Source organism: Acomys minous (genome assembly GCF_964271855.1).
Source record: "Acomys minous genome assembly, chromosome: 8".
Classification (NCBI taxonomy): domain Eukaryota; kingdom Metazoa; phylum Chordata; class Mammalia; order Rodentia; family Muridae; genus Acomys; species Acomys minous.
The window spans coordinates 78,521,342-78,547,334 of record NC_140489.1 but is presented as its reverse complement, the minus strand read 5'-3'; the positions used below and the strand labels follow the sequence as shown (position 1 = coordinate 78,547,334).

The window sequence follows — 25,993 nt, the reverse complement described above, 5'->3', positions numbered from 1 at the left end:
ATGGCATTTCATTAAGGTTTAGGTTTTCTGGGGAAACATGGAGAACTGAATACAGACAGAAAATGACAAAAGGGGAGGTTTAATTCTTCTTTTCCTTTTGATATTTATTTCCATGTATTACTTTCCAGTGTCCTAAAATAAGCCTCCCATTTCCTCCTTGGATCAGAATACAGTGAAAGCACAAGTCATGAACAGTGCCCTTAGCCAGCAGGACAATGGCACCCGTGACAAGTGAAATGGTATGGCTTTCTGATAGACCATGGGTTCGCAAATGGGACTCTAGCTTAGTTCTTTTCATTCTCCACTGTGTCTACAAATCACTTTTGGTTTCTGCTTTTCCAGGGTGATTTCCTTGTCCCTAAGTCAGCAATTATCAGGGATCATTCATGGCTGTCACCATGGACATGGTGCCTATCATGGTCCTGTCTACCTTGGATTTTTCCCCCTTTTTTGTTCTTGAAGATCAGAAAGATAAATTACCCCAAAATCTGAAATGTTCACCAAAGCAAAGTGAGCTTAGACTTGGGACATTTACTGGGGTTGTATGCTAAAGGTAGATAATTGGGTCTCAAATCTGCTTTTTTCATTTGCAAACAGCTCAGTGTCAGCACTGCAGACAATGTTCAACCTCCTAAGACCTGTCTGACGGCAGGTCAGGAAACAAGCCTAGGGAAGCTACGTAATGTTCCTCAAAAAGCACAGGAATGAGATGAGGAGCCTAGGCCAATAGAGCCTTTTCCTCCTTGCTTTTTACTTTCTTCTAAAACCATGGCTGCTGACTTTTTAACAAGGGGGAGAAAAGGCATCTGTAGGAATTCTCCTTCTTAACATAAATAGCCTGTGTTAGTACAGCTGGGGGTCCGTACAGCCTTAGTAGCCTGTGTTGACACTTTTGTTTGTAAGTAGCCATTTGAAATGACTACCTGCTAAAAATGAAATTAAGTTTGTGTTTTGTTTTAATTTCTTCAGTCCTAAGTTTTTGAATTCTGTACAGCAAGGGTAAGGATAGTCAAGGTTTGTTTAGGTTTGTTTTGTTTGATTATGAATTCTAATGAAGAAGACTTCCTAAGTATCAATTAAATTTTCACAAACTAAAAGCAATTAGGAACTGTGAATGGTAACACAAAAAAATTCCTTTTGCCATCAAGTGTGGGTATGGCAGCAAAAGAACCTAAAAATTATAGTATGTGGCCAGGCTATTGCTTGCCACTTGAATGCTTTGGAAAACAAGATCTTCGAATATTCTTTAAACATGTCAACTTATCATAATTCATGATGTCACTCAAATATGAGTGATTACCCCCAATCTCCAAGGCATTACAGGGGACAGCAAAGCCTGTTTAGAAAGCTGAATCTTTCTGAACTTTTAATTTGTCATTTGAAAATATAAAGTCTAAAAATTAACTGCTGTATTCATTAATGGTCCTGTTTATCCCCCCAGATGAGCAGCTAATGTGCAGAGGCTAAATCTTGTCAAATGCACACAGGCATTTCCACAATACCAGAAAAATCCTACAATCTACCTCATCCAAGCTTATTTCTCTAAGTTCTGACTCCTGGGAGAGATGAAACCACAGTTTACAATGCCACTCTATGTTTTAAGTTACAAGAATCTGGTGTTAATTGAATAAACAATTAATTTAACATGAAGAAAAATAATCCTATTTAGATATTTAACTTACATTTATGAAACTCACAGTGTGTATATTGCTGGTGATAATAGATTTCCCTGAAGCCTCACGGATGCTAAAAATACCAAATCAATCACCATTCCAGATCACATCATGATGTGTGTGAACTAGTGCATTAAAAAACCGTGTTAGCACCAACCAAGTTTATTGGGGTAGCTACATTCAGGACACACATGGCATACCTTTAAATAGCACTGTTAAAATACCAAACAAAATGTCAATGTCTGTCAGGTCTCTGGCTTTTATAAATTGTTTAGACTGGAAACGTTGGGGTTTGGACATTGTTCTTTTCATATGATGTAGAAAAGAAGAGACCATAAAAAGAAAAGAACAATAAAGCATAGCTCATTTTTGAAGTTCTTTCATGGAAAAACATACTCTGGATCATTACTCCCTTAATCAACAATTTCCTTCTTCCTCCCAGTCCTTCCGTCTGGTATTTGACTTTCTCCCCCTCCTCTCTCTGGGTGGTATTCTGAGCTTATACACACTACCCAGGAACCAGAGTTTTTAAGTCACTTCAAAAGAGATTGTTAGGTCAGCATGACAGGTTTTACATACATACATACATACATACATACATACATACATACATACATACATACACACACACACATGTGCACACACACACACACACACAGAGCACATGGTATTTTCAACATGGACCAAAGTTTTGCTCACCATTTCTATGGTCTTACAAATATAGCAGTGTGCAGACTAGAGAACATTCTGGAGAGGAGGAAGGCCCTTCAATCAATAGTAACCACCTATTTACAGAGCAGTTCTGTTCTCACCTCAGTAGCCATCTCCTTGCCCCCCTCCCTCTGCCTCCTTCCCTTTCTTAACACCCCCCGACACACACACACACATTTCCCAAACAACAACATCTCTGTTTCAGCAACTTCTCTGGATTTCCCACACTTAATGCAACCCAGACCTCACCTTCAGCTCTCCTGAGGCCACTTTGGAAGCCAGTTCAATGACACAGCCAACAGCCATGCGTGTAGCTCCGGACGAGTGCAGCTCGTTCCAAATGGTGTCACTGTCCACCTGAGCAAACAGTCAGCAGGGTCCAAAGAAGGAGAGAAAAGGGAAAGAGGAGAGAAGGGCGAGAAGAAGAGGGGAGGAGGGTTTGGGGGAGGGGAAGAGAAAGAAAAAGCAAATCTGTGAGGAAGGGCTGGCAGCGCAATGGCCTATGTACAATAACATTAGTCTTCCGCCCTGGCCAGCTGAAAAGACCTTCTGGACATGGCTTTGCTTATCCTTTTTCTCTGCCCCGAGTTCTCCAATGGAAACACATTCCTGTCATGCCTCACTGCCATCCCCTGTTTAGATTTCTCATTACACATAGCATTACATAGGCCAGATCTGGCTTAGGTACAGAACTGCTAGAAACCAGGCACCAGCAGTCGGTAGAGCAAAAACCAAGAGCACTTAGTTATACATAAAAATCGGATTTGCAAGTTCTGGAGGGAGAAAATACTGCTCTGACTGCAGGCTTATTGGGAGCCAAAGACAAGTTTTAGGCAGGTAGCAGTAGCAGGCCATTGGTAGGAAGTAGTAACCACAGCTGAGCTCCAAGAATGGAAGGGATGTGTGGACCTCACACTTAAGGCATTAGCTAGAGCAAACTGTTAAAGGGATTTGGTTCACGATGGAGGGGCTTAATTTGTCCAGGATGGGTACTGTTTTGAGCCTGGTTTCAGTGCTCACTGGCTTTCTTAAAATGCCCAGCTACTTCTGTTCTATAGCACCACCATGTCCCAGCACTCAAAAAATGCCGTCGGTTCCTCTCCACACATGCAATAAGAACATATATATTAGGAATAACAAACACACAGTAATATTGGTTTTGATTACAATATGTGCTGCACATCTTATGTATAAAACATTTCAAAATATTGAAATGTCAGCATCAAATGACAGGCAGCTCTGATCTCAGAGGGTGTAAGTCATCCAAAGTGTGAAAACATGAAAATAAATATTTGTGAACATAGATATCTAGCCTTTTTAAGTGGGCTAAAGAGAGGATGTCCTGTGTAAAACAAACAAGGATAAATCTAAGGCCTAGTCAAAAATAAATAAATAAAAACAAGACATATTTACAAAGTACTAGTTGTTTTCCTGAGTGATGTCGCGTATCTACTTTTTTTCTCATGTAGGTATTATTGACTTAAATCATGGCAAGTTGTCAACAATAGAACTCAAACTACGATCATGTTGGTCTGAAGGAGTGCTGGACACACAGGTATTCAATGGAGGTTTGAGGTTCTGTCCCGTCCAAACAACTGGGACCCCAAGTTGTCAATGAGGAATGAAAAGGTATAAAAACTGTACAACCATGCAAACATAAATACATGCTAAGAAAATAACGTCATCTTAATAGGATGGTTGGGAAGGGAGAAGCTTTTAAAGCCACTCTTAGAGGAGAGGAGACACTGTGGCTTTATTATTAAACATGGGTTATGGTAATTAAATCTCTCTACCCTAACCTGCTTTTCCATGAAAATATCTTAAGTATCATCTGATAGCATACTCTTCTTTCAGAGGATTTGAGTGTGGTTCCTGGTAACCACATAACTATACACACACACACACACACACACACACACACACACACACACACACAGAAATAAAAATAAATCTAGGATACCATCTGTATACGATTATCCCAAGATTGAATAAGGAGGTGATAAGCAAAGGATAGTTATTCTTATTCCTGATACTGTTGCCTTTATAACACCAGACACAACTGAGAATCTTGAACACTGTGCCTTGGAAAGACTTTTTAAAAACTAGCTTGATGTCTCTCGTCTAGACTTCCAAGATGCCTACACAGCCTTTGTAGGATGTTTTTGAAGGCACCTGTGCTTTCTATAAGCACTCAGCTGGCATTGGAGTCAACCATTTAGTCACATCAGCAATATCTTCTCAAGAGTGAAGAACTCTGGGAGAAGAATGCCTCAAGACCCCTTATTTAAGCAGGTATTTGTGATTCATGGGGCTATATTCTCAGCACTGTACATTGAAAAATAAATCTTGGGATTGCCTTTGTATCACATAATTTATAATCAGTTTTTATATCACTACATATCATAGTAAAGTCTAGAAGAACGAGATTTTTAATTGAGAAGTTAAGCAAAGACATATTACTAGTTTTAAAAGTCCAATCTGGTGTCAGAAACAGCACATAGATTCTAAGTACTTTGTTGGTTAAATTTGGAATATTTTCTCTTTTTTTAAATTCATATTTATTATTATTCAATTAATTATTTGGAATATTTTCAAGCATTACTTGTTTCTATATAACTGTCTTAAGACAGTTGGACATTTCCTTGTAAAAATGCTAAATACTCCATTAGGTTAGAAATATTAGCTGTTCTCTCAACTGAGGGCAATGTTGGACTAGCCACAAGGTTAAAAGACCTTAGGCTACCCATAGACACTTTTGTGTGACATCCCCCTGCCTGTTCAGACCTACTCTCCTTCCTGGAAGTATTTTGTATTGATAATAAATACTCTGTATCTGTACCATTAGTGTTAATGCATAAAACAGTAGGAGTGACAGCTTGATTCCAGTTTAGTTAACATCTGTCTTGTAACTAGTGTGAGTTATAACTTAAGGGTGTTTTTGCCGTAAAGATTTGGTTGTTCTCAGAGCGTGATCAATGGATTCTTGAGATTTTATGACTTATGTACCAAGTTTTGCTTATTTCAAAACACATCCTCTTTGGAGAATCTATGGGATTTCTTACTCATTCATTTACTTACACTTCAGTATATAGGACATTTATGGAAAAACTACTTGAACTGATGTTTTATGTATAGTTTATAATTACATGGTAAAAATGAGCAAATTTTATAGATACTATCTGATCGCTGCCTTCTAGATTTATGAGTAGGTTTCTTTTACTTGGTGATTCAGTTGTGACAGCAAATGACAGGCTGGATAGTTTACATAGCACAAGTACATTTAGCACAGTTACTTTTGGGCTGGCAGATGACTTTCCTGGATGTTCTGCCACGTATAGTATCCTATACTATAGTATAGTATCCTATAGTATCCTATAGTATAGGATCCTATAGTATTCTATCCTATTGAGTAAAAAAAAAATTCTAATTTCTTTTACTGTTAATTATTTTCTAAATGCGTATTAATCATTATGGATTTTAGATTTGACATAGTAATTTTGAAGGAGATTTGGGGATAACAAGGCTCTATCACAAAACCTTGTTGGTAAGTATGAACCATTCCTGTGACATTAAGTTCCAAATGGTGTTTCAGGATCAAAGTAGCTACCATACACACTTCACAAGTATTCCAAAATCCTACAGGATCTCCCACAGAATAATTAGGTGCATTACTTGTGAACTTCTCTACCACTTTTGCCTCTAGAAGAGATGCCGATCCTTTCACAATAGGAAAAACTGTTTTCCCCATCTTCCTCTTACTAAATGTAGAGACTGCCAACCCAATTGTCCGTTCTGAATGACATCAGCAGCAGCAGTACTTCTACATGGGCACTGTGATTTCAACTACTACTGAATTTCTTGACTGTAGGTGGTTGAGAATTGATAATGTGTAAGGGATATCTGGGGCTATATAATTCAAGAGAAAAGAGCAAGAAAATTTGAGATGGACTCATGTGCAGGGTTAGGGTCTGAAACAACACAATGTAATAATGTCAGAAGCAGAAGAAGCTAGAGAGCCTACAGTTGTGCAGTCTGGCACTCTAGCTTGTTGGAGCTGAATTGCCATGACACAGTGTTTGCAGTGAATGAGAGATTATATAAGATGCAATAGGAAGTCCATCAAAGGAGGAAAGAAATTGAGTCAGAGCAGGAAGCCACTCTGGTGGTCAAATTGGCTAGTTAGCAAGATCTTGATGAGATTACTAACACATGCAAGACATATCCTTAAAAACAGAATTGGTGTACTTAAAAAATGTTTGATTAGTTTCCTTTCTATGCATATTAACTTCTTCATTTATCTACCCAATTCACTTATTGATGAATATGTGTTTGTGAATGTGTATGTGATGTGATGTGTGTGTGTGTGTGTGTGTGTGTGTGTGTGTGTGTGTGTGTGTGCACTGTATGCACATATTAGGAATTGAAAGTATGGACATCAAAAGGAAGATGAGGATAAGGATTAATATGGAGAAAATATAAAGAGATCAACATTAAAAAAAGAATCATCACCAATAAACATAGAAATTAAAAATGTATGTCACAGAAAGATTCTTTTCTTAATTCCTCTCTCTTTAAAACTATGCTTGTTTGTCCCATATCAGCTATGTTAACAGGTTCTGTTCCCTGCTTCTCTAAATGATAGCACAATGAATGGAGCCATTACACCTATGACTATGTGACACCTAGCTTGTGTATTGTATTGTGGATGGGAAATTATGGGAAGAAGGAAACATAAAAGCAGTCCCTTCTGGTCCTGAGAGATTAGGCATAAGCAGGCACAAGGATATAATGGAGGGGGGAAGTCAGGAGCAACACGGGAACAAATGAGACTGCAAAATAAATATGCCAGGTAAGTTCACATTGTGGTTATAGAGCAAAGACTGCATTCACTTTCAGGATATTTGTAGTGATGTCTGTACTGAACTTTGGATGCCACTTGATAAGAAGCCTAGAGAGTAAGGTCAAAAGACAACCAAGGGTCACACTGATGCATTTCTAAGGTGCACTTCCTGTACAGTGAGAATGGAAGCGTCAGATGCCCAGGATCAACTAAGGCTGTACTGTGAAAGCATCTGCAGAGTGAATTAACTACACCTTGTACCGAATGGGAGTCCATGACAGCAGCAGGAGACCCTGATGAGAACTGCGGTGATGTTGCTAAGGCCCCAGGGCTCTAGCTAACTTCCTGGTTGCAGAGAAATCAGAAATCAGGTGTCAGTCACCAGGTAGCTCAGCTCAAATTCATGAGACCAAGAGGAATCAGGCTGCATAAGGAATAGGTTGTGGTGAAAAGCTGAGTGTGCAGAGAACAGTATAAGGCTTCAAGGGCCTCCTTCAGGTCTCCAGCCTTCCTTGGGCACCCAAATATCACCTCTGGAGAAAAACCCAAGAGACTAAGCTATTTCCTGAGTAGGCTTAAACCAATCATAAGAGGTTTTTTTTTTTAAGATAGAATTTTCATTGAATAATAAAAACAGTTTTTAATGCCACAAGGCAGGTTAGTTCCTGGAAACACCCAGCCTACTTCAAAGAGGATGATGAGTATCAAAGAACCTCCTTATGGAGATGGCTTCAAATGTGACCAACAACCCACTGGGCAAAATGTCCTCTTTTCTACCACAGACAGAATTCTGCCTAAAATAGAGCAAGCTTGGATGCAGGCAGAGTCAATGGCCAAACTCTGCCAAGACAGGGCAAGCAAATCCTCAACAGTTCCTGCCTTACAAATATGTCTGTCAGATATATTGAGACAGGAGGCTGAAGAAGATATTCCAACATAATAGAAAGTTTTGGGTGACTATTCAGATAGAAAACTGTCTCTGTCATCTTCTCATTTGGAAAGCTACTAACCTGTACTCCAGGCACACTCATGTAATCAAGTTTATTCCTTCTCAACACTCTGATGGAGTTGAAGACCAGGTAACTTAGTTTTACAATGAAGCTTAGTTGTTTAGGGGTTAAGATGTTTTTAGGTCTAGATAGGTGTTCTAAGTTGATAATGACAATATGTGATGGAGATTGATTTACATTCAGAATTTTAGGTGCACCAAGATAGGAAAGATGTCTTCTTCAAAGCTGTCAAATACAAATAGCCAAAATACTAAGAATGAAACACCTATATAATTTCTGATTGTGTCATGGTTATTCTTGCTATAGGTAGTTTATTGTATATATGTGGAATAACATAAATGTATATATATATATATATATATATATATATATATATATATATATGTTTAAAAGAAGGTTGGCTTTAATATCCTTAACTAAATGGACTTAGTAAATGACAATTTAGAGTTTAAGAGATACATTTAATGTGGAGGAATGCCTTGAGTGGATGTAGAAGTTGTCAATAAAGCAATGTTTAGCCAATCAGCTGGGCAGAAGGACAGGAAGTGGAATGTGAGGCTTCTTGGGGAGGAGGAGGAGGAGCTGGAGCTGTCAGATGAAGTAGACAGTTGACTGAGGGTGTTAGTGGAGAGAAAGATGCCCAGGGACCATCGGATTGGCAAGTGCTTGGGATAGAGTACGTTATGAGGACAGGATTAGATTAGTTTAGTTTTAGTTTACTAGTACATTAGTAGCGGTTTATATTCTGCCCAGCGTAGTGCTTGCAGCTTTGAATTAAAAAAAAAAAAAAAAAGATAGAATTTTATCTAAAATGAAGGACCAAAAGTACTGATAGATTATTAATTGGGAAGGTCAGTGTAACTGGGACAAAATGAATGGAATGCCCACTTGGCACTCTTAGGAGGGCATAAACAATTCTCTCTCTTGCTTTCCTTTTCAGTTTTGTTTATTATTTTTGAGGCGCAGTCTTATTGCCAGTATCCGGGTGGACTAGAAATCACAATTTACCTGCTCTAGCCTCCCAAATACTGGGCTTGGAGGTGCTGACCACAATGCCTAGCTTTAGGTGTGTGGACTTATTATTTGTCAGTGTTTACCACTGTGTGTTGAATCCACATGCTCAGCAAGTGCTCTACCACCAAGCTACATCCTCAGCCTCTATTTCATTCTTAAGGGCAGGAAATTACTTGACTGGATCCCAGGGGAAGATATCTACTCAGGTTCTGAATGGGGATATAATTGTGTATTACAGCTGGCAGAAGAACATCACTCATTTGTCATTCTCTCAACTCTTCTGTGTATTTAGCACGTGTGTATGCCATTTTAATAAACAGTGTGTTCTCACCTTCGACATATTTCCTTGAGTTAGCTGTAATGCCAAGGTATCATTCAAAATAAACTCACCCTTTCTTAAACTACTTTATGCAGGGTATTTTACCGAAGGAACAGGAAGGAAAGATATTTGTTGAGAAAAGAGTCGGAATATGCTTTTGGGTGGGAGTCTTTTAACCTTGAACCAAGAAGAAGGTTTAGTCATCAGTTGCCGAGCCACAGATACAGTGACAGCATCTGTCCTGGAGGTGTTAGTAAGGTGGAGAGACAGAAGGCTGTAAGGAAAGCCATGGCTTTAGTGAGTTAGGAGAGTGTCTTTTGTGTCTAGTGATGGAAATACTTAAAAACTATAAGGGGAAAAATAGTTACTCTTTCTAAAAAGAGTGGATGACGTAGAGAATGCTTGTATCAGTTTTTAAGAATGAGCTCCGATGATTCTCTCATCTAGAGTCCCACTAGAATGTCCTCCCCTGTGTCTCAGTTTCCTGGTAAGTGAAGGCTTTCGTGGGACATGCCCCTTGGGCTAGTATGCAGATATAAGTGAGTATATACCATTTGAGTCTTTCTGCTTCTGGGTTAACTCACTCATTATGATCATTTCTAGCTCAATCCATTTATCCACAAATTTCGGGAATTCCTTGTTTTTAATAGCTGAATAGTATTCCATAGTGTATATGTATCACAGTTTCTTTATCCATTCTTCTATTGAGGAACACTTAGGCTGTTTCCATGTTCTGGCTATTATGAATAAGGCTGTTATGAACATGGTTGAGCAAATTTTCTTGTTGTGTGCTGGAGCATCTTCTGGGTATATTCCAAGGAGTGGAATAGCTGGGTCTTGAGGAAGCCCTATTCCCAGTTTTCTGAGATAGCACCAGATAGATTTCCAAAGTGGTTGTACTAGTTTGCATTCCCACCAGCAATGAAGGAGTGTTCCTCTCTCCCCACATCCTCGCCAGCATGTGGTGTCGGTGTCCCTTGAATTTTTGATCTTAGCCATTCTGATGGGTGTAAGATGGAATCTCAGAGTTGTTTTGATTTGCATTTCCTTGATGATTAAGGAGGTTGAGCATTTCTTTAAGTGTTTCTCAGCCATTTGATATTCCTCTGTTGAGAATTCTCTGTTTAGTTCCAAGCCCCATTTCTCAATTGGGTTATCATGGGAGAATGGCAAAGTAGAAGGATCCAGAGGGTCCTAGAAGCCTACAAGTAGAACATTATGATAGGCAGATTTGGGCACAGGGGTCCCGCTCAAACTAAGGCACCAGCCAAGGACAATACAGGCGGTAAACCTTAAACCCCTACCCAGATCTAGACAATGGACAGAACACTCTCCACAATAGAGTGGAGAGTGGGATATTACTTTCTCACATACTCTGGTGCCTCACCTTTGACCATGTCCCCTGGAGGGGGAGACCTGGTGGCACTCAGAGGAAGGACAGCAGGTTACCAAGAAGAGACTTGATACCCTTTGAACATATACAGGGGGAGGTAATCCCCCTCAGGAACAGTCATAGGGGAGGGGAATAAGGGGAAAATGGGAGGGAGGGAAGAATGGGAGGATACAAGGGATGGGATAACCATTGAGATGTAACAAGAATAAATTAATAAAGGAGGAAAAAAATAGAAAACTGAAAAAAAAAAAAGAAAAAAAAATGAGCTCCGAACAGAAGGGAAGGCTACTCTTCCTACTTCTAAAAGCACCTGGATCATGACACAGAATCTCACTCAGCCACCAGCAGCTCTCAGACCATGAAGGAAAAGGTAAAGAGAAGGAGATGGATGGAAAGTCCTGCATTCAACCCTGTGTGCTCGGGTCGCGTCTACCGGTACCCAAGGGTTGTAGAATAAGTAGGAGAATGGCTTCCAGAAGAAATTCTAATAGGAGGAGAAGTAAAAGCAGTGAAGTATCAGACAACTACGTTAATAAACAGCCACAAGCAAGGCATGGTGGACCTTGCCTTAAATCTCTGCGCTTGACAACAGACGACAGGAGGACTGGAGTGAGCTCAAGGCTGCCGAGCTATAGGGTGAAACTCAGTTGTTTAGGGGTTAAGATGTTTCTAGGTCTAGATAGATGTTTTAAGTTGATAATAACAAGATATGATAGATATTGATTTACATTCAGAATTTTACACACACCAAGATAGGAAAGATGTTTTCTTCAAGGCTGTCAAATATAAATAGGCAAAATACTACGAATGTAACATTTGCATATGTGTAATAATATCAATGTGTATATATATACATATATATATATATATATATATATATATATTTAATTAAAAAAAAGAAAAGAAATGGTGCGGGGTGGAGCTCAGTAGTTAAGAGCACTAGCTGTTCCTCCAGGGAACCTGAGTTCGATTCCCAGCACCCACACGGCAGCTCACAATAAACTGTAACTTTAGTCTCAGAAGATCTGATGTCCTCTTCTGGACTCCATGCACCAGAATACCAGGCATGCATATATTAAGGAATAACTATCCTCTATGGATATGCATTTACATACATATATTATGTATAACAAAATAATAAAGAAGTGAGCCACTGTATCTTAAAAATATAGAAAACAGAAACAAATAAAAATGCATGCATACATAAAGAAACAAAACCAGCCACACCCTAATACAGTCCATATCTGAAAGAGTGAAATGTCCCACTGTGTGCCAGAGCTGAGGAAATGTGAGATTACTGTTGCCATAGAGCCACAGTAAGCTTCCCTATGGAGACTGGAGAGTTGGCGGGTAACTCATTCACCCACAGTCACGGCACAACACAGTAAAGGAAATACATAACAGGAAGTAGTATGGACTGTTTATATCCTCAGCAGGGTTCTTACGTTCCCCTTCCCTGAAGTTCTTTGCTTCCTGCTGTTTGCAAGCAGAGGTGGCAGGAGTCATGGTGGTGGTTTTGAGCATACAGCTATTGAGAACCCATGGTGACCTTTGATGTATACAAAGCTTCTGTCTATTTTAGCTCACAAATTCTCAGGCTACTACTGATGTACATACTGTTACTAAGCAGATTCATGAAAAAAAAATGCATAGAAGTGATTTACTACTAATTAGGGAACCTGTGCTGAGGACTCAGCAGCCTGGATTGCTTAACTACATTGATCATTATGACGGCAAAACTAAAATAACAAAAAAATACGATTCGTCAAAGTGGATTCTAACAACACTTGCAGAATCTAAAGAGTTGCCTGACTAAATACGTTCTCTAATATCATACAGGTATTTTATGTTTAAAATAATTTACTAGGGGAGGGGACTAGGGTGAAAGTGGGAGGGAGGGAGGAACAAGACGATACACGTGATGATGGGATAACAATTTAGTTGTAATCTGAATAAATTAATTAAATTATACAAAATTAAAACAAAATAATTTAACTTTCCCCTGTCTAGATTACTAAATGTTCTTAAAAAATAAAATGTTTTGGCCAGTTGAACCTGGCATATTTTGGTGTTTCCTACGTTGTTGTTTGTTTATTTAGTTCGTTTATCTATTTACTTATATTTGTCAATATTCTATAGCTGTGACTCTTAGTGAAGGTGATTCTACTTCTCCAGACCATTTCTTGATCTCTGAGACATATTTTGTTCTTATGAGTGAGGGGCAGGTTGGCTGCTGGAGTCTGATGACAAGAAGGTAGGGAGGATGTGAAACACCCAACCGGCCACAGGGCAGGCCTGATGGCAAACTGATGTTTGTAACTACCAGAGGCTCTTGAAATAATTAGGAAAGTATTGTCTATACAGAACTCTAATTAGATGTACGTATCTGAAAGAAATCTAACTGGAATCACCAAGCCTCTACCAGACATCTCTCACCACCAGATGGAACCCTCCTTGCCAGGACTGATTTACAACTGATTTGCTCTGTTGTCAAAAAGGGTCCCATGAAAAAACCCCAGGCAACTCAGCTGTGCCAGGACTATCAGTTGCTCTCTACAAATTGATGGTCAAGCCTTATTTCTGAAGAAAGCGCCTGCGTCACTCATTGAACATAGAGAGGTCAAGATGGTTCCTACCTGGATCCTTCACCCCTCCGTACTAGTGTTCATGGTACTGAAAGTTACTCTGTATGCTACCAGAGGAAAAAAGGTAAACACTAACCTTTTAATCCACAAGAGTGATCTGTCTGAAACATATGCTGGTGCAATAGTGACACCAAGCTTGTGGCAATGACAGACAGATATCTAATTTGAATAAAGGCCCACTCCATGACATGGAACACTTCTTGGGTGGCCAAGAACCTGGGTCTAGATAGGCCAGAGACTTAGGGGAAAAACAAATATTGCTAAAGAACTATAGCACGGAAAGGACTCCCAAGGACCTCCTGCTGTACTCACAGATCAGTGCCTTACTCAGCCACCAGCAGAGAAGCTTCTTCCTGCTTAAGAGGGGAACAAACCCAGAAACCCACAGCTAGACAATGTGCAGAGACCTTGGAAGTCTCAACCCTAAAAGGGATGTCTCCATCTCTCTCCTCAGGGATCCAGAAGCTCTAAGGAAGAGGAGGCAGAAGGAGGATAAAAGGCAAAGGGGATGCAGGACACTAGGAATCAAGGCTTTCTAGATACAACGGGCCTGCCATATATATGAACTCACAGAGATTGCACAAAGCCTTCATGAATATGCAACAGATGGGGTTCTAGAGCTAAAAGGGGAAGGAGACACATACCACAGACCCAACTCCTAACCTAACTCAGAAGCTAACCCCAATTGACAACTACTTGCAAATTCTTTTTCCAAAGGAGTCTCATTTGGTATACAAACCACACTTGGGGTAGGCCCCATGCCCAGCAGTGAGTGGCCACCACAAAATTAACTCAGTGGTAGTTTTGGAGGTTTCATGTCTCATAATGCTTTGTCTGTTATTTTTAAATCATCACTTCTCTTTTGCTTATATATTATGAATTCAGAATTTGTGTATTTCTCAGGAGAATTTCTGTGTGAGCAAATATCTGTGTCTCCACATCTGTATGTGCTTGTCGTACTTTTTCTTTGATGCTTTTTTCCAATTTGTTTATTTGTTTTCTCCTTTTCTGACTTATTTGTTTGTTTTTATTGCTTGACAGTGTGTGTATATGTGTGTGTATGCGTGTGTGTGTGTGTGTGTGTGTGTGTGTGTGTGTGTGTATGTGTGTGTGTGAGTAAGAGAGAGAGTAAATTTGGGTGGGTGGAGAAGTGGGAAGGATCTGGGAGAAATTAGGGGAGAGGATATATAATCAAAATATATTGCATGAAAAAATATATTTTCAATTTCAAAAAAGGAATTCTAATTAAAGAAAAAAATAATAAGGACCTATCATGATAATTTAGCATATAAGAGTACTTTTTGACAAACCTATGATATGAAATTGACCACTGGAACTCCTGTGGTGGAAGGAAGGAACAAAGTAGAATGACAAATTGTCTCCTGATGTCTACATGTATGCTATGCATGTGTGTCCACTCACCCCAACACACACACAGCACACGCAAATCCATGTAATAAAAAATTAAAGAATCACTAGCTCCAAAGTGTCAGTGATGCTGAGCCAAATGAGCCCTTCCCTGGCAACACAGAGACATATGAACACTGGTGCTGCCTTCTCCAAAGTGGCAGCTAGAAACATCAAAAGTGGTCACTCCTACAGTATGTGCTTTATAGACTAAGCTCCTTCCTTGATCACTGCATTTTCACTTTTTCAGTGAACTCACTCCTACCTCACAAAATGCAATGCTGACAACAACTCCACCCACTCTGTGACCAGCTGAGGGCCATGTGTCCCATGCATCTCATCTGACCCTGATTTTAGCCTCCTCTCTACAAGTAGGGACCCCAAACACATGCTACTAATTCCCTCCATTCCTGACATGTGACCTTGGCCTTTCCATTTCATCTCTCTGCAGGGAGCCTAGGCTCTGATTACCTACTCCATCCATCCCCTCAGTCATGGGATACCTCCTCTACAAAGAAAGGGCACTGGATCCATACCAGTAACTCCACCAACTTCCTCTACCTGTCTGAGGACCACATGTCGGGCATCTGGCTTGAAACTTCCCTTCCTGTCTTTTCTCTTCAGTTAGGAATCTTGGCCTCCCATGCCCAACCCCACCAACACCCATTGCTTGAGGAAAAGTCCTAAGCTCCCTCTGCAGGCTCCTGAAGATTGTCTGTGAGAATCTTCTAGCTCTATGGAAGATCAGTTTCTGGGCTTAGAAGTCACACTCAGCTTGGGCTGAGGTGAAGCTACTGATACAGCATTAAAACACCAACACTGAATTGATCAAAGATTGAACACCAAGCCCAATACTGACAGTCTATCGCCTGACAAGTTGTGGTCATGTGAAACAGAGCTTCAGACTTCTACTCAAAGGAGAGACAAGATTTCCATGCTGAGAGCTCCAGAATGCTTAGAAACAATCCCAATCTCAAACAAGAATAACCAAAGCAATAAGCCTCTACCAACAATTAGGCCTCCTACAGGAATGTTTCCTGAGAAAAGCCAATTAAATGGCACAGGAAAACAATAATTTCAAAATAGCAATAACAAACATGATCAAGAACTTCAGAGAGGTAATGAATAAGCAACAAATGAAAATTGTGAGCATACAAATAGTGGAATGAAATAACAAAAACAATTCAAAATATAAAAACAGTATTTATAATGAGACAAAGTATTTGTTGGGTTTTTTTTTGGTCTTTTTTAAATTTTAATTTTATTAATTTCTTCAGATTACAACTCAATTGTTATCCCATCACTTGTACCCTCCCACTCCTCCCTCCCTCCCGCTTTCATCCTATTCCCCTCCCCTAGGTCTATGACCGAGGCGGCCTCCTCCCCCACTATATGGTCATAGGCTACCAAGTCTCATCTTGGTAGCTTGCTTATTCTTTCTTTGAGTGCCATCAGGCCTCCCCACCAAGGGGAGGTGGTCAAATATTGGGCACCAGAGTTCATGTCAGAGTCAGTTCCCACTCTCCACATAACTGTGGAGAATGTCCTGTCCATTGGGTAGATCAGAGTAGGGGTTCGATATTCACTATTGTATTGTCCTTGGTTAGTGCAATAGGTTGAGCAGACCCTCCTGGGCCCCAATCCACCCATCATGATTTTTTCTTGTAGGTTTCTAGGACCCTCAGAGTCCTTCTATTTCCCCATCTCCTATATTTCTCTTACCTACAGTCTCAGTAGGGTACCCAGTAATGAAGATGATAATGCAGGAGACAGAATATTTGAAAAAAGTCAAGATGAAATAATGCTTCAAGTGAAAACTTTAGGAATTCCATAAAAGTCACAGAAAAGCCTTAAAAATTGATTTGATAATGTGGAAAGAGAGTATCATGTTATGAAGACAAGCTAGAGGAAATGCATCAGTTAAAGAAATTGTCAATTTCCCTTTCCCCAAAAAAATTTCAAGAGGGGAACATGCAGGATCTCTAATACACTATGCAAAGACAAAACCTGCATGTAATAGGTGTAGGAGGAGGAGGAGGAGCAGGAGGAGGAGGAGCAGGAGGAGGAGGAGGATAATTTGAAGGCAAGGAACAAAATAAAACAAAACAAATATTCCAAAAACATCATAGAAAAAAATCTTCCTCAATCTAATAAAAGAAATTCTTAATCATGTATCAGGAAACATACAGAACGCCAAAACACAAGACAAGAGATGAAACTTCACAAGTTGTATAATAGTCAAACACTAAATACATGGGACAAGGAAAAGATACTGAAATCTGTGAAAGAAAGAGCAAGTCATGTGAAATTGAAAACACATCATAACAATAGCTGGATTTTTTTTCTTTTTAAAAACATTTTCTTGATTTTTTGTGAGTTTTATATCATGCACCCCAATTCCACACATCTCCCCATCCCTTTGTATCTCTCCTCTGCCCTTGAAACCTCCTTCCAAAAGAAAATTTAAAAAATAAACAAAACAAATCATAAGTAACATCTCATCATGGAAACTGTAGAGCGTCACAGCGTGTCCCACAGTGTACCTTGCTGTTCACACATACTCACTTGCAAATATTCATTGCAATGAGTCATTGGTCTGGCTTGAGGCCTCTGGTTTATGCTACACTGTCAATACTGGATCCTCACTGGGACTCCTCTCACATATCCTGTTGTTGCCCTGTTGTAGAGAGCCTACAGCTTTGGGTCTGCAGGACTGGCCCTTTTAAGTGCTCCAGCAGTTGATAGATGAGGTAGTTGTTGGGAGGATGAACTCAAAGCCCTGGATGTAGGCCTGGGTGGAAGCTTGAGACTTGAAGGTTGAGAGGAACAGCCTTCCTGCTCTGCCTGCTGAGGTCTTAGTGAAACTCCAGGCCATGTTGCCATGGAGAGCTATGTCTGGGTCTCTGCCCGTGCAGCAATAGGGGTCTGTGTTGATGCCCAATATATGACTAATATTATCACTAAAGACCCTGTGGATACTCATAGGGTATCAAGTCTCTTCTTGGTAGCCTGCTATCCTTCCTCTGAGATACCCTATGAGCATATACAGGGAGGGGAGGTTCCCCTCAGTCACAGTTATAGAGGAGGGGAGTAGGGGGAAATCAGGAGGGAGGGGGGAGGAATGGGATGGGATAGGATAACAATTGAGATATAATATGAATAAATTAATAAAATATATTTTTAAAAAGACCCTGTGGATAGCCCTGGTCTGGGTAGTCGCCTGGGACCACATTGATGTTCAAGGTCTGTGCAGAGCTGGCCCCATTCTTCACTGGCTTCAGCACTCTGTAGAGCTGGTTTCACCTTTCACTGGCTGCAGAACTGAGGAGAGCGAGCCCTGCACCTGACTGGGCAGCACAGCACAGCTGGCTGTGGTGGCTTGGATGTGGGTCAGCTAGCCTGAGGGCATGAGAACAGGAAAGCGGACCTTGCCCTTGCCAGCTGTAACAATGGCTGAGCTAGCTGGGCCAGTGATGGAGAGCTCACTTTTGTGTTAAGGGTGTGGGAGAGCTGGTATGCTGACCAATTCAACTACCACTCAAGCCCAGATTCAGGATCTCTATGACAAAGGGCAATAACAGCTGGTTTTCAATGAAGATTATGAAAGTGATAAGGTATTAGACCAGTGTTATGCAAACTATAGAAGACTATACATGACAATCCAGACTACTATACCCAGAAAAACTATCAGTACAACTAAAGAGAAAAAAATGATTTCCAAGATAAAAACATACTAAAAGAATCTGTGATCACTATGCTAGTTCTATAGAGCACACTGGAATATTTAAGTCTGAAAAAGAGGTTAAACATACCTTAGAAGGGCAAAGAAATGAATAAATAATTCCAGAACACCAAATCAAAATAAGAATACCACAAACAGAATAGCACAAAGCAATAAAATAATAAACAATATACATTGTTAAGTAAGAAATCTTAACATTAATGGTCTAGACTCACCAATAAAGAGAAACAGATTAATGAATTGGACTGGGAAACAGGATCCATCCATTTACAACCTGAATGAAATATGACCAGTGATAGACACACTACTTTATTGTAAAAGGATGGAAAGGAATATTTCAACCAAATGGAAATGCTTCAGATTTCTCTCTGGAACTAGTACTCTGACACCAATGAGAGTAAGGGAGAGATCTATTCACTAGTAGATAGTGTCCAAAAACGTTGGTCTCCAGTCCAGTTTGCATTCTCATTTTACATTCCAAAAGCATAAGATGGAGATATCAGACAAGCAAGTGAAATTTTCTAGAAGCATATGTGGTGGTCAGCTTGGGGGCTTTTGCTTCTCAAAGGCATATGTTACAGTTGATAGGTTCAGGATTTTATGGTGAAGTTGCTAAGGGAAAGAACTTATTTTGTTCCAGATGTTTTTCCAGGTTATTCTATTCTAGGTAGTAAAGTGAAATCATGCTTGGCAATAAGCAGTACACGGAGATCATTAATGAATAAGTCAATATCTAATAATTGTTTGAGGTGTTTTTTACCTTATAACTAAGAAACAAGCAGGTACAACTATGTTAATATCTAACAAAACAGACTTCAAGAAAATCCAACCAGAAAAGTTAAGAAAGGATACTTAATTTTAACTAAAGGAAAAAACTATAAAAAAAATACCATAATCTTAAACAGATATGTGCCAAAGCAGGAGCACTCAACTTCATAAAAGAAATACTATTATATTTTAAAACCACAGACAAACTCTAACACAGTGAGAGTGTGTGATTCCATTATCCCACTCTCACCAATAGATAGGTCATCTGGGAATAAAACTAAATCAAGAAACTCTGGAGTTAAATGGCATTGTAAATCAAATAGATTTAACAGACATCTATAGAACATTCCACCCAAACATAAGAATATGCATACTTGTCAGCAGCCCAGGGAACGTTCTCCAAAAATAGATTATGTATTAGATAAAACACAAAGCAAGGCTCAATACAGAAAAACTGACATATTGCATTCTGTCTAATCATTAAGGACTAAAGGTGGTATCAACAGCAATAGAGATGAAAGTACAAAACTCACCAAAGCGGAACACACACTACAATCAAAATTGAGTGAAGGAAGAAATCAAGAAGGCAACTTTAAAACATAGGATTGAATGAAAATGAAAACAGAACATATCAAAATCTATGGGATACAGTGCAAGAAGCTGTAACAGGAGAGTGTACAGCAGTATGTGCCCACATAAAATACTGTAACAGATTTTAAATTAGGGACTGGAGAGATGGCTCAGAAGTTAAGAGCACTGTTTGCTCTTCCGGAGGTCCTGAGTTCAATTACCAGCAACTACATGGTGGTTCACAGTCATCTATAATGAGGTCTGATGCCCTCTTCTGGTGTGCATGTGTACATGTGGACACAACATTGTATACACAGTAAATAAATAAATCTTTAAAACAAACAAACAGATTTTGGTGTTCTGTTCAGAAAGTTGTCTCCTGTGCCAGTGAGTTCAAGGCTCTTCTCCATTTTCTCTTGTAAACAGATTTAGTGTTTTTGGTTTTATGTTAAGGTCTTTGATCCACTTGGACTTTAGTTTTGTGCAGGGTAATAAATATGGATCTATTTCTTTTTTTTTTTTTCTACATGCAGACATCCAGTGAGACCAGTGCCATTTGTTGAAGATGTTATCCTTTTTCCCATTGTATGGTTTTGGATTCTTTGTTAAAAATCAAATGTCCATAGGTGTGTGGGTGTATTTCTGGGTCTTCAATTCTATTCCATTGATCCACCTGTCTGTGTCTATGCCAGTACCATGCAGTTTTTATTACTGTTGTTCTATAATACAGCTTGAGATTAGGGATGGAGATTGCTCCAGAAGGTCTTTTATTGTACTGGATTGTCTCAGATATTTTTTTTAAATTTTTCTATATGAAGTTGAAAATTATTCTTTCAAGGTCTGTAAAGAATTGTGTTGGTATTTTGGTGGGAATTGCATTGAATCTGTAGACTGCTTTTGACAAAACTGCAATTTTTACTATGTTAATCCTACCTATTCATGAGCATGGGAGATCTTTCCATCTTCTGACATCTTCTTCAATTTCTTTCTTCAGAGACTTGAAGGTTTTTGGTTTTTTTTTTTTTCAAACAAGCCTTTCACTTGCTTGGTTAAAGTTACACCAAGATACTTGATTATATTTTGTGTGTGGCTATTTCTTTCTCAGCCCATTTGTCTTTTGTATACAGGAAGCTCATTGGGTTTTTTAAATTAATTTTGTATCCAGCCACTTTGGTAAAGGTATAACAGCTCAGGCTCTAAGATCAACAACTAATAAGTGGGGCCTCATGAAACTGAAAAGTTTCTGTAAAGAAAAGGAAATCATCAATAAAACAAAATGACAGCCTACAAACTGGGAAAAGATCTTCATCAAACCTTCATCTGACAGAGGGCTATATATAAATAACTCAAGAAGTTAAATACCAACAAACCAAATAATCCAATTAAAAATCGGTACAGAGCTAAACAGAATTCTCCACAGAGGAATATCAAATTGCTGAGAACCACTTAAAGAAATGCTCAACATCCTTAGTTATCAGGGAAATTAAAATCAAAACAGCTCAGAGATTCCATCTTACACTTATCAGAATGGCTAAAACCAAAAACTCAGATGATAGCACATGTTGTGGAGGATGTGGAGGAAGGGGAATACTCCTCCATTGCTGGTGGGAGTGCAAACTTGTACAACCCCTTATTAAATCAATCTGGCACTTTCTCAGAAAATAAGGAACAGCTCTTCCTCAAGACCCAGCTGTACCACTCCTGGGCATTTACACAAAATATGCTCCACCATACCACAAGGTCATTTGCTCAACTATGTTCATAGTGGCATTATTCATAATAGCCAAAAAATTGAAACAACCCAGATGTCCCTCAACTGAAGAATCAATAAGGAAACTGTGGTACATCTACAAAATAGAATACTATTCAACAATCAAAAACAGGCAAATGGATGGAGCTGTAAAAGATCATCCTGAGTGAAGTAACCCAGACCCAGGAGCACATGCATGGTATATACTCACTTAAAAGCAGATATTAGCCATATAATACAAGATAACCATATTATAGTCCACAGACCCCAAAAACAAAGTAACAAGGAGAGCCTGAGGGAGGAGGCTTAATTCTCATTCTGAAGGGCAAATAGAATAGACACTGGAAGAAGTTGAAGAGAAGAAATAGGAGGAGAGCCTACCCTGTGAAAGACTCTACTCAGCAGAGAATCAAAGCAGAAGCTGAGTCTCACAGCCAAACTTTGGTCAGAGTGCAGGGATTCTTATGGATGAGAAGGGGTGGGAGGGGGAGACTCCAAATCCTACAATAGGATAACTTGCTTATCCATGTTAATGGCTATTTATTCACAGTAACCAGGAAATAGAAAAAGCCTAGATATTTAACTGATGAACAAATCATAAATATGTGGTATATTTCACAATGGAGTATTTTATAACTATTAAAAAATGAAATTATGGAATTTTCAGAGAAATGGGTGGAGCTTGGATCAATACTTCTTTTGAGGTAATCCAGACTCAGAAAGATAATCATCACACTTTCTCTCCTTTGTGGATGTTAGCTTTGGGTCTTTAGATTTGTGCCTTTCATTTACAATACCCATAGAGGTGAAGACATTGCTAAGAGGAAATGGGGAGGGATTTCACGAGAGAGAAGACTTAACTTACTAGAAGCAAGGCTAGTAATGCATGAATATAAAGAAGAAAAGAGGAGGGAAAGCTGAGGTAGAGTGGTTGGCCAGAGGGTTCTACACAGAAGAGAGACAATGGGGAGAAAACAAAAAAACTACACTCTACTTTTCTGATGCTTTTAAAGTATGTGCTTTTCACTATGATTTGTTGTTGTTGTTTTTCAAGACAGGGTTTTGAGACAGGTGTAGCCTTGGCTGTCCTGGACTCAATTTGTAGATGAGGCTGGTCTCAAACTCACAGAGATCTGCCTGCCTCTTTCTCCCCAAATGCTGAGATTACAGGTGTGTGCTGCGATGTGGAGTTACCATGATTTTCATATGGAACAGAACCGTGATGGTTGACCTTAGTTGTAAACTTGACATACCCAAGAATTGTCTCCATCAGATAGACCTATGGTCACGTCTGTGTGGGATTTTCTTGATGGCTAGCTGATGTAGGAAGGCACAACCGAATGTGGGCAGTACCATCCAACACCAACAATTATCTAGAGAGTATCTCACAGACATGACTATAGGTCAGTTTTATGGCAGAAGTTCCTCAGTTGAGGTCCCCTCTCACTAGGTGGCTCTAGCTTGTGATAACTTGATGAAAATTTAACCAGTATGAATGAGTATAATATTACAGAGGCCACAACTTCCACTGGTCCTCAATATTCTATTATGAGTTAGGACTATGAATTAGAATGATAAAAGCCAAGCGTCAACTCAAAAGAGTTTTTTAAGGACATGAACTTTCCCTAGCACTTCTTATCTTTAAGCATATGTGATTCTCAAGCCTTTGGACAAGCACTTAGTGCCCTGGGGTACTTATTTGTCTCCCCACCCCCATGCACTGTGAATTTTACTACATAAGAATGGACAATAAAATTAACTTGTGCACAAAACAATCTGTGCAGGTTGACTGCCTATAGATTTGCTAGCACTTTCTTTGTTCAGTAGGAAATGCACCAGTCTCTTACACTGCTGTGTTAGGGGACATACACAAAGCCAAATGAACAATATTTAACATAAGAAATAATAAAATTATAAACTTCCATTCTCAAAGCATTTATGCAAATCTAGAACAGGAATAGTCTAAATGTTAATTAGCTGGCTGACTAATGTAGAGATACTGGGGACAAATACACAAACTGCCTAGAGAGGCTGATTATGTAAACAGGGTGTGGCCTATAAGGATAACAGTGTTCAGATGACTGCTATAGCCAGGCTGTTTCCACATGTATCAGTTACTGTAAGGTAAACACTCTGGGTAATGATAAGTGGTCTCAGATCTGAAGATGTCTATATTCTGCCTAAAAGAGCAGTGGCTCTTGAAATCTAAATAATTTTTATCTTCAGAGAAGGATGGCATGGTATTTCATTACTAGTCCTAGCTTTTACACTGTCAATCACTAATATTGACCAGAATTAACCTCTTAAAAGTTTTGGAGAAAGCTAAAACTAACCTAGCTGTCTTGAATTTTTGTGTTGTTTCTTTATATTCATCTATTCATTGGCTTATTTATTTTGCAATGCTCGGGTTAGAACCCAGAACACGGTCCTGGGCAAATCTTCTAGCACCTAGGTATTACCACAACCCTCAGAATGTCATAATTTACACAAAGTTTAAAAGCTCTAAGGCAAAGAAGGCAAAACATAGGTCAGATGAACTAACTGCATTGCTTCCTGTGTAGCCAAGATCAAAGCTTAACCCAGGAGACTCCTCAGGGTAAGGCATTTGGGGAGCTGACCTTCAAGTTCAGGAGGTATGCTCAGGATTTCAGCCTCTACCTCTGGCTGGCACTAGAGAAAGAGTGTTGAACAGAACAAAAAAATAATTAGGGTTTTTATTCTGCTCTTATTTTGTCTACCTCAGTCTTAGTTATAAAATTATAATCTTTTATAAAAGTATTGCTCTACAACAGATTGAAAATACAATATTAATATATATTTATATATATTTTTCAGGATACAATGATTTGAGATGCCACAATTTCACAGAGAAAGGACTTTTTTCTCAAAATGAACAAGAAAGAATGTTATTTTAGTAAAAGGGACACAGAAACAAGGCAAAGTAGAAGGACTATGAGAAATGTATTTGACACATTTATATTTTTAAGTTAGTCCTAAGATGGCTACTTTCCCAAAGTGTATAAGAGAGATGGCTCCGAACACTGTCTATCTAATAGAATATGCAGAATTTGTATGTAGAGGTTTCCAGACCCCCAAGACTTAAAGAAGCTTTCAGCTTCAAGTGTACTTTTAAATAAATAATTGCAGGGAACCTCTTATCCTCTCTAGTGATAGCACCCCAAGAGCATCCTCTACATAGAACAACCAGACTTAGGTACTGTATTGACATGATTACATGCACCTTAGGGACCAACCCTCCCTACTCTCAAGTCACTCAAACACTGGCAAGTGCATTAAATGTTTGACGCACCAAAAAAAAAAAAAAAAAAAAAAGGAAATAATACCACCTCCATCATAATGCTGTCATTAGCTTTAACTTCATCAGAGTACAAAGCGTGTTTCAGAAAGTGTGATGCAATGTGGGAGCTATAAGTACTCAGTAAACACTAACTCAAAAAAAAAAAAAAGTTCAGGGTTTTGGTTCTGACATTACTTTCTATTTAGAAGCACATCAAAGGACAAGAGTCATCTGTGATGACGCTGGAAGCCAGAAACTACCTCCAATCAGAAAGCTCTGTGTTTAAGCAACATATGGATCTAGTTCAGGGGGAGTTTCCTGAATGAATGTGGGCCTTTGCAGGCTTTCCAGGCACTCTGAGCAGTGCTCCATCACTGGCACTGGAAACAAAGCTAATGGTCTGCAAAGCCACACATGATACAGATTAAGCTACCTGTCCTGAATGGATGTGATGGTATTCAAACTGGAAAGGGAATGACTTAGAGGAAAAGGAATTTAGGCACCGTCTCCTTTGTAGAATTCAAATGTGGCCTGTTGATTTCTTTTGGAAATATTTCCAGAGTTAAATACAATACTATCATGCCCATTAACTAAAGGGGTTTCCTGTGAGGTGGGCATACATAATGTGGTACATGCTTGCTGCTCTGACACCTTGAACACTTCATCCTGCAAGCTGGGTAGTGAAACTCCTCTCGCAGTGTTAAGCCCTTTCAGTGAGCCTTTGCTGTTCTGCTCTGCCGCTAGGGCCATAGGCATGTCTGAATAATTGAGTTTAAGCTTAAATAATGATCAGATGCCCTTTGAAACCTACTGACAGACACCAGACTCAACAAAGAAGCAGAGGCTTTTCATC

General features: G+C 39.3%; 1 protein-coding gene across 19 annotated transcripts in view; it reads right to left on the bottom strand.

Annotated features, from left to right (window-relative positions):
• The window catches only part of HDAC9 (histone deacetylase 9), an 861,568-nt gene that overhangs the window by 192,248 nt on the left and 643,327 nt on the right, over window positions 1-25,993 (bottom strand). For all 19 annotated transcript variants that reach the window (XM_084791695.1, XM_084791697.1, XM_084791698.1 and 16 more), the window contains one exon: window positions 2,634-2,741. In XM_084791695.1, the coding sequence (XP_084647821.1) occupies window positions 2,634-2,741 (108 nt within the window). The remainder of the gene's footprint in view (window positions 1-2,633; window positions 2,742-25,993) is intronic.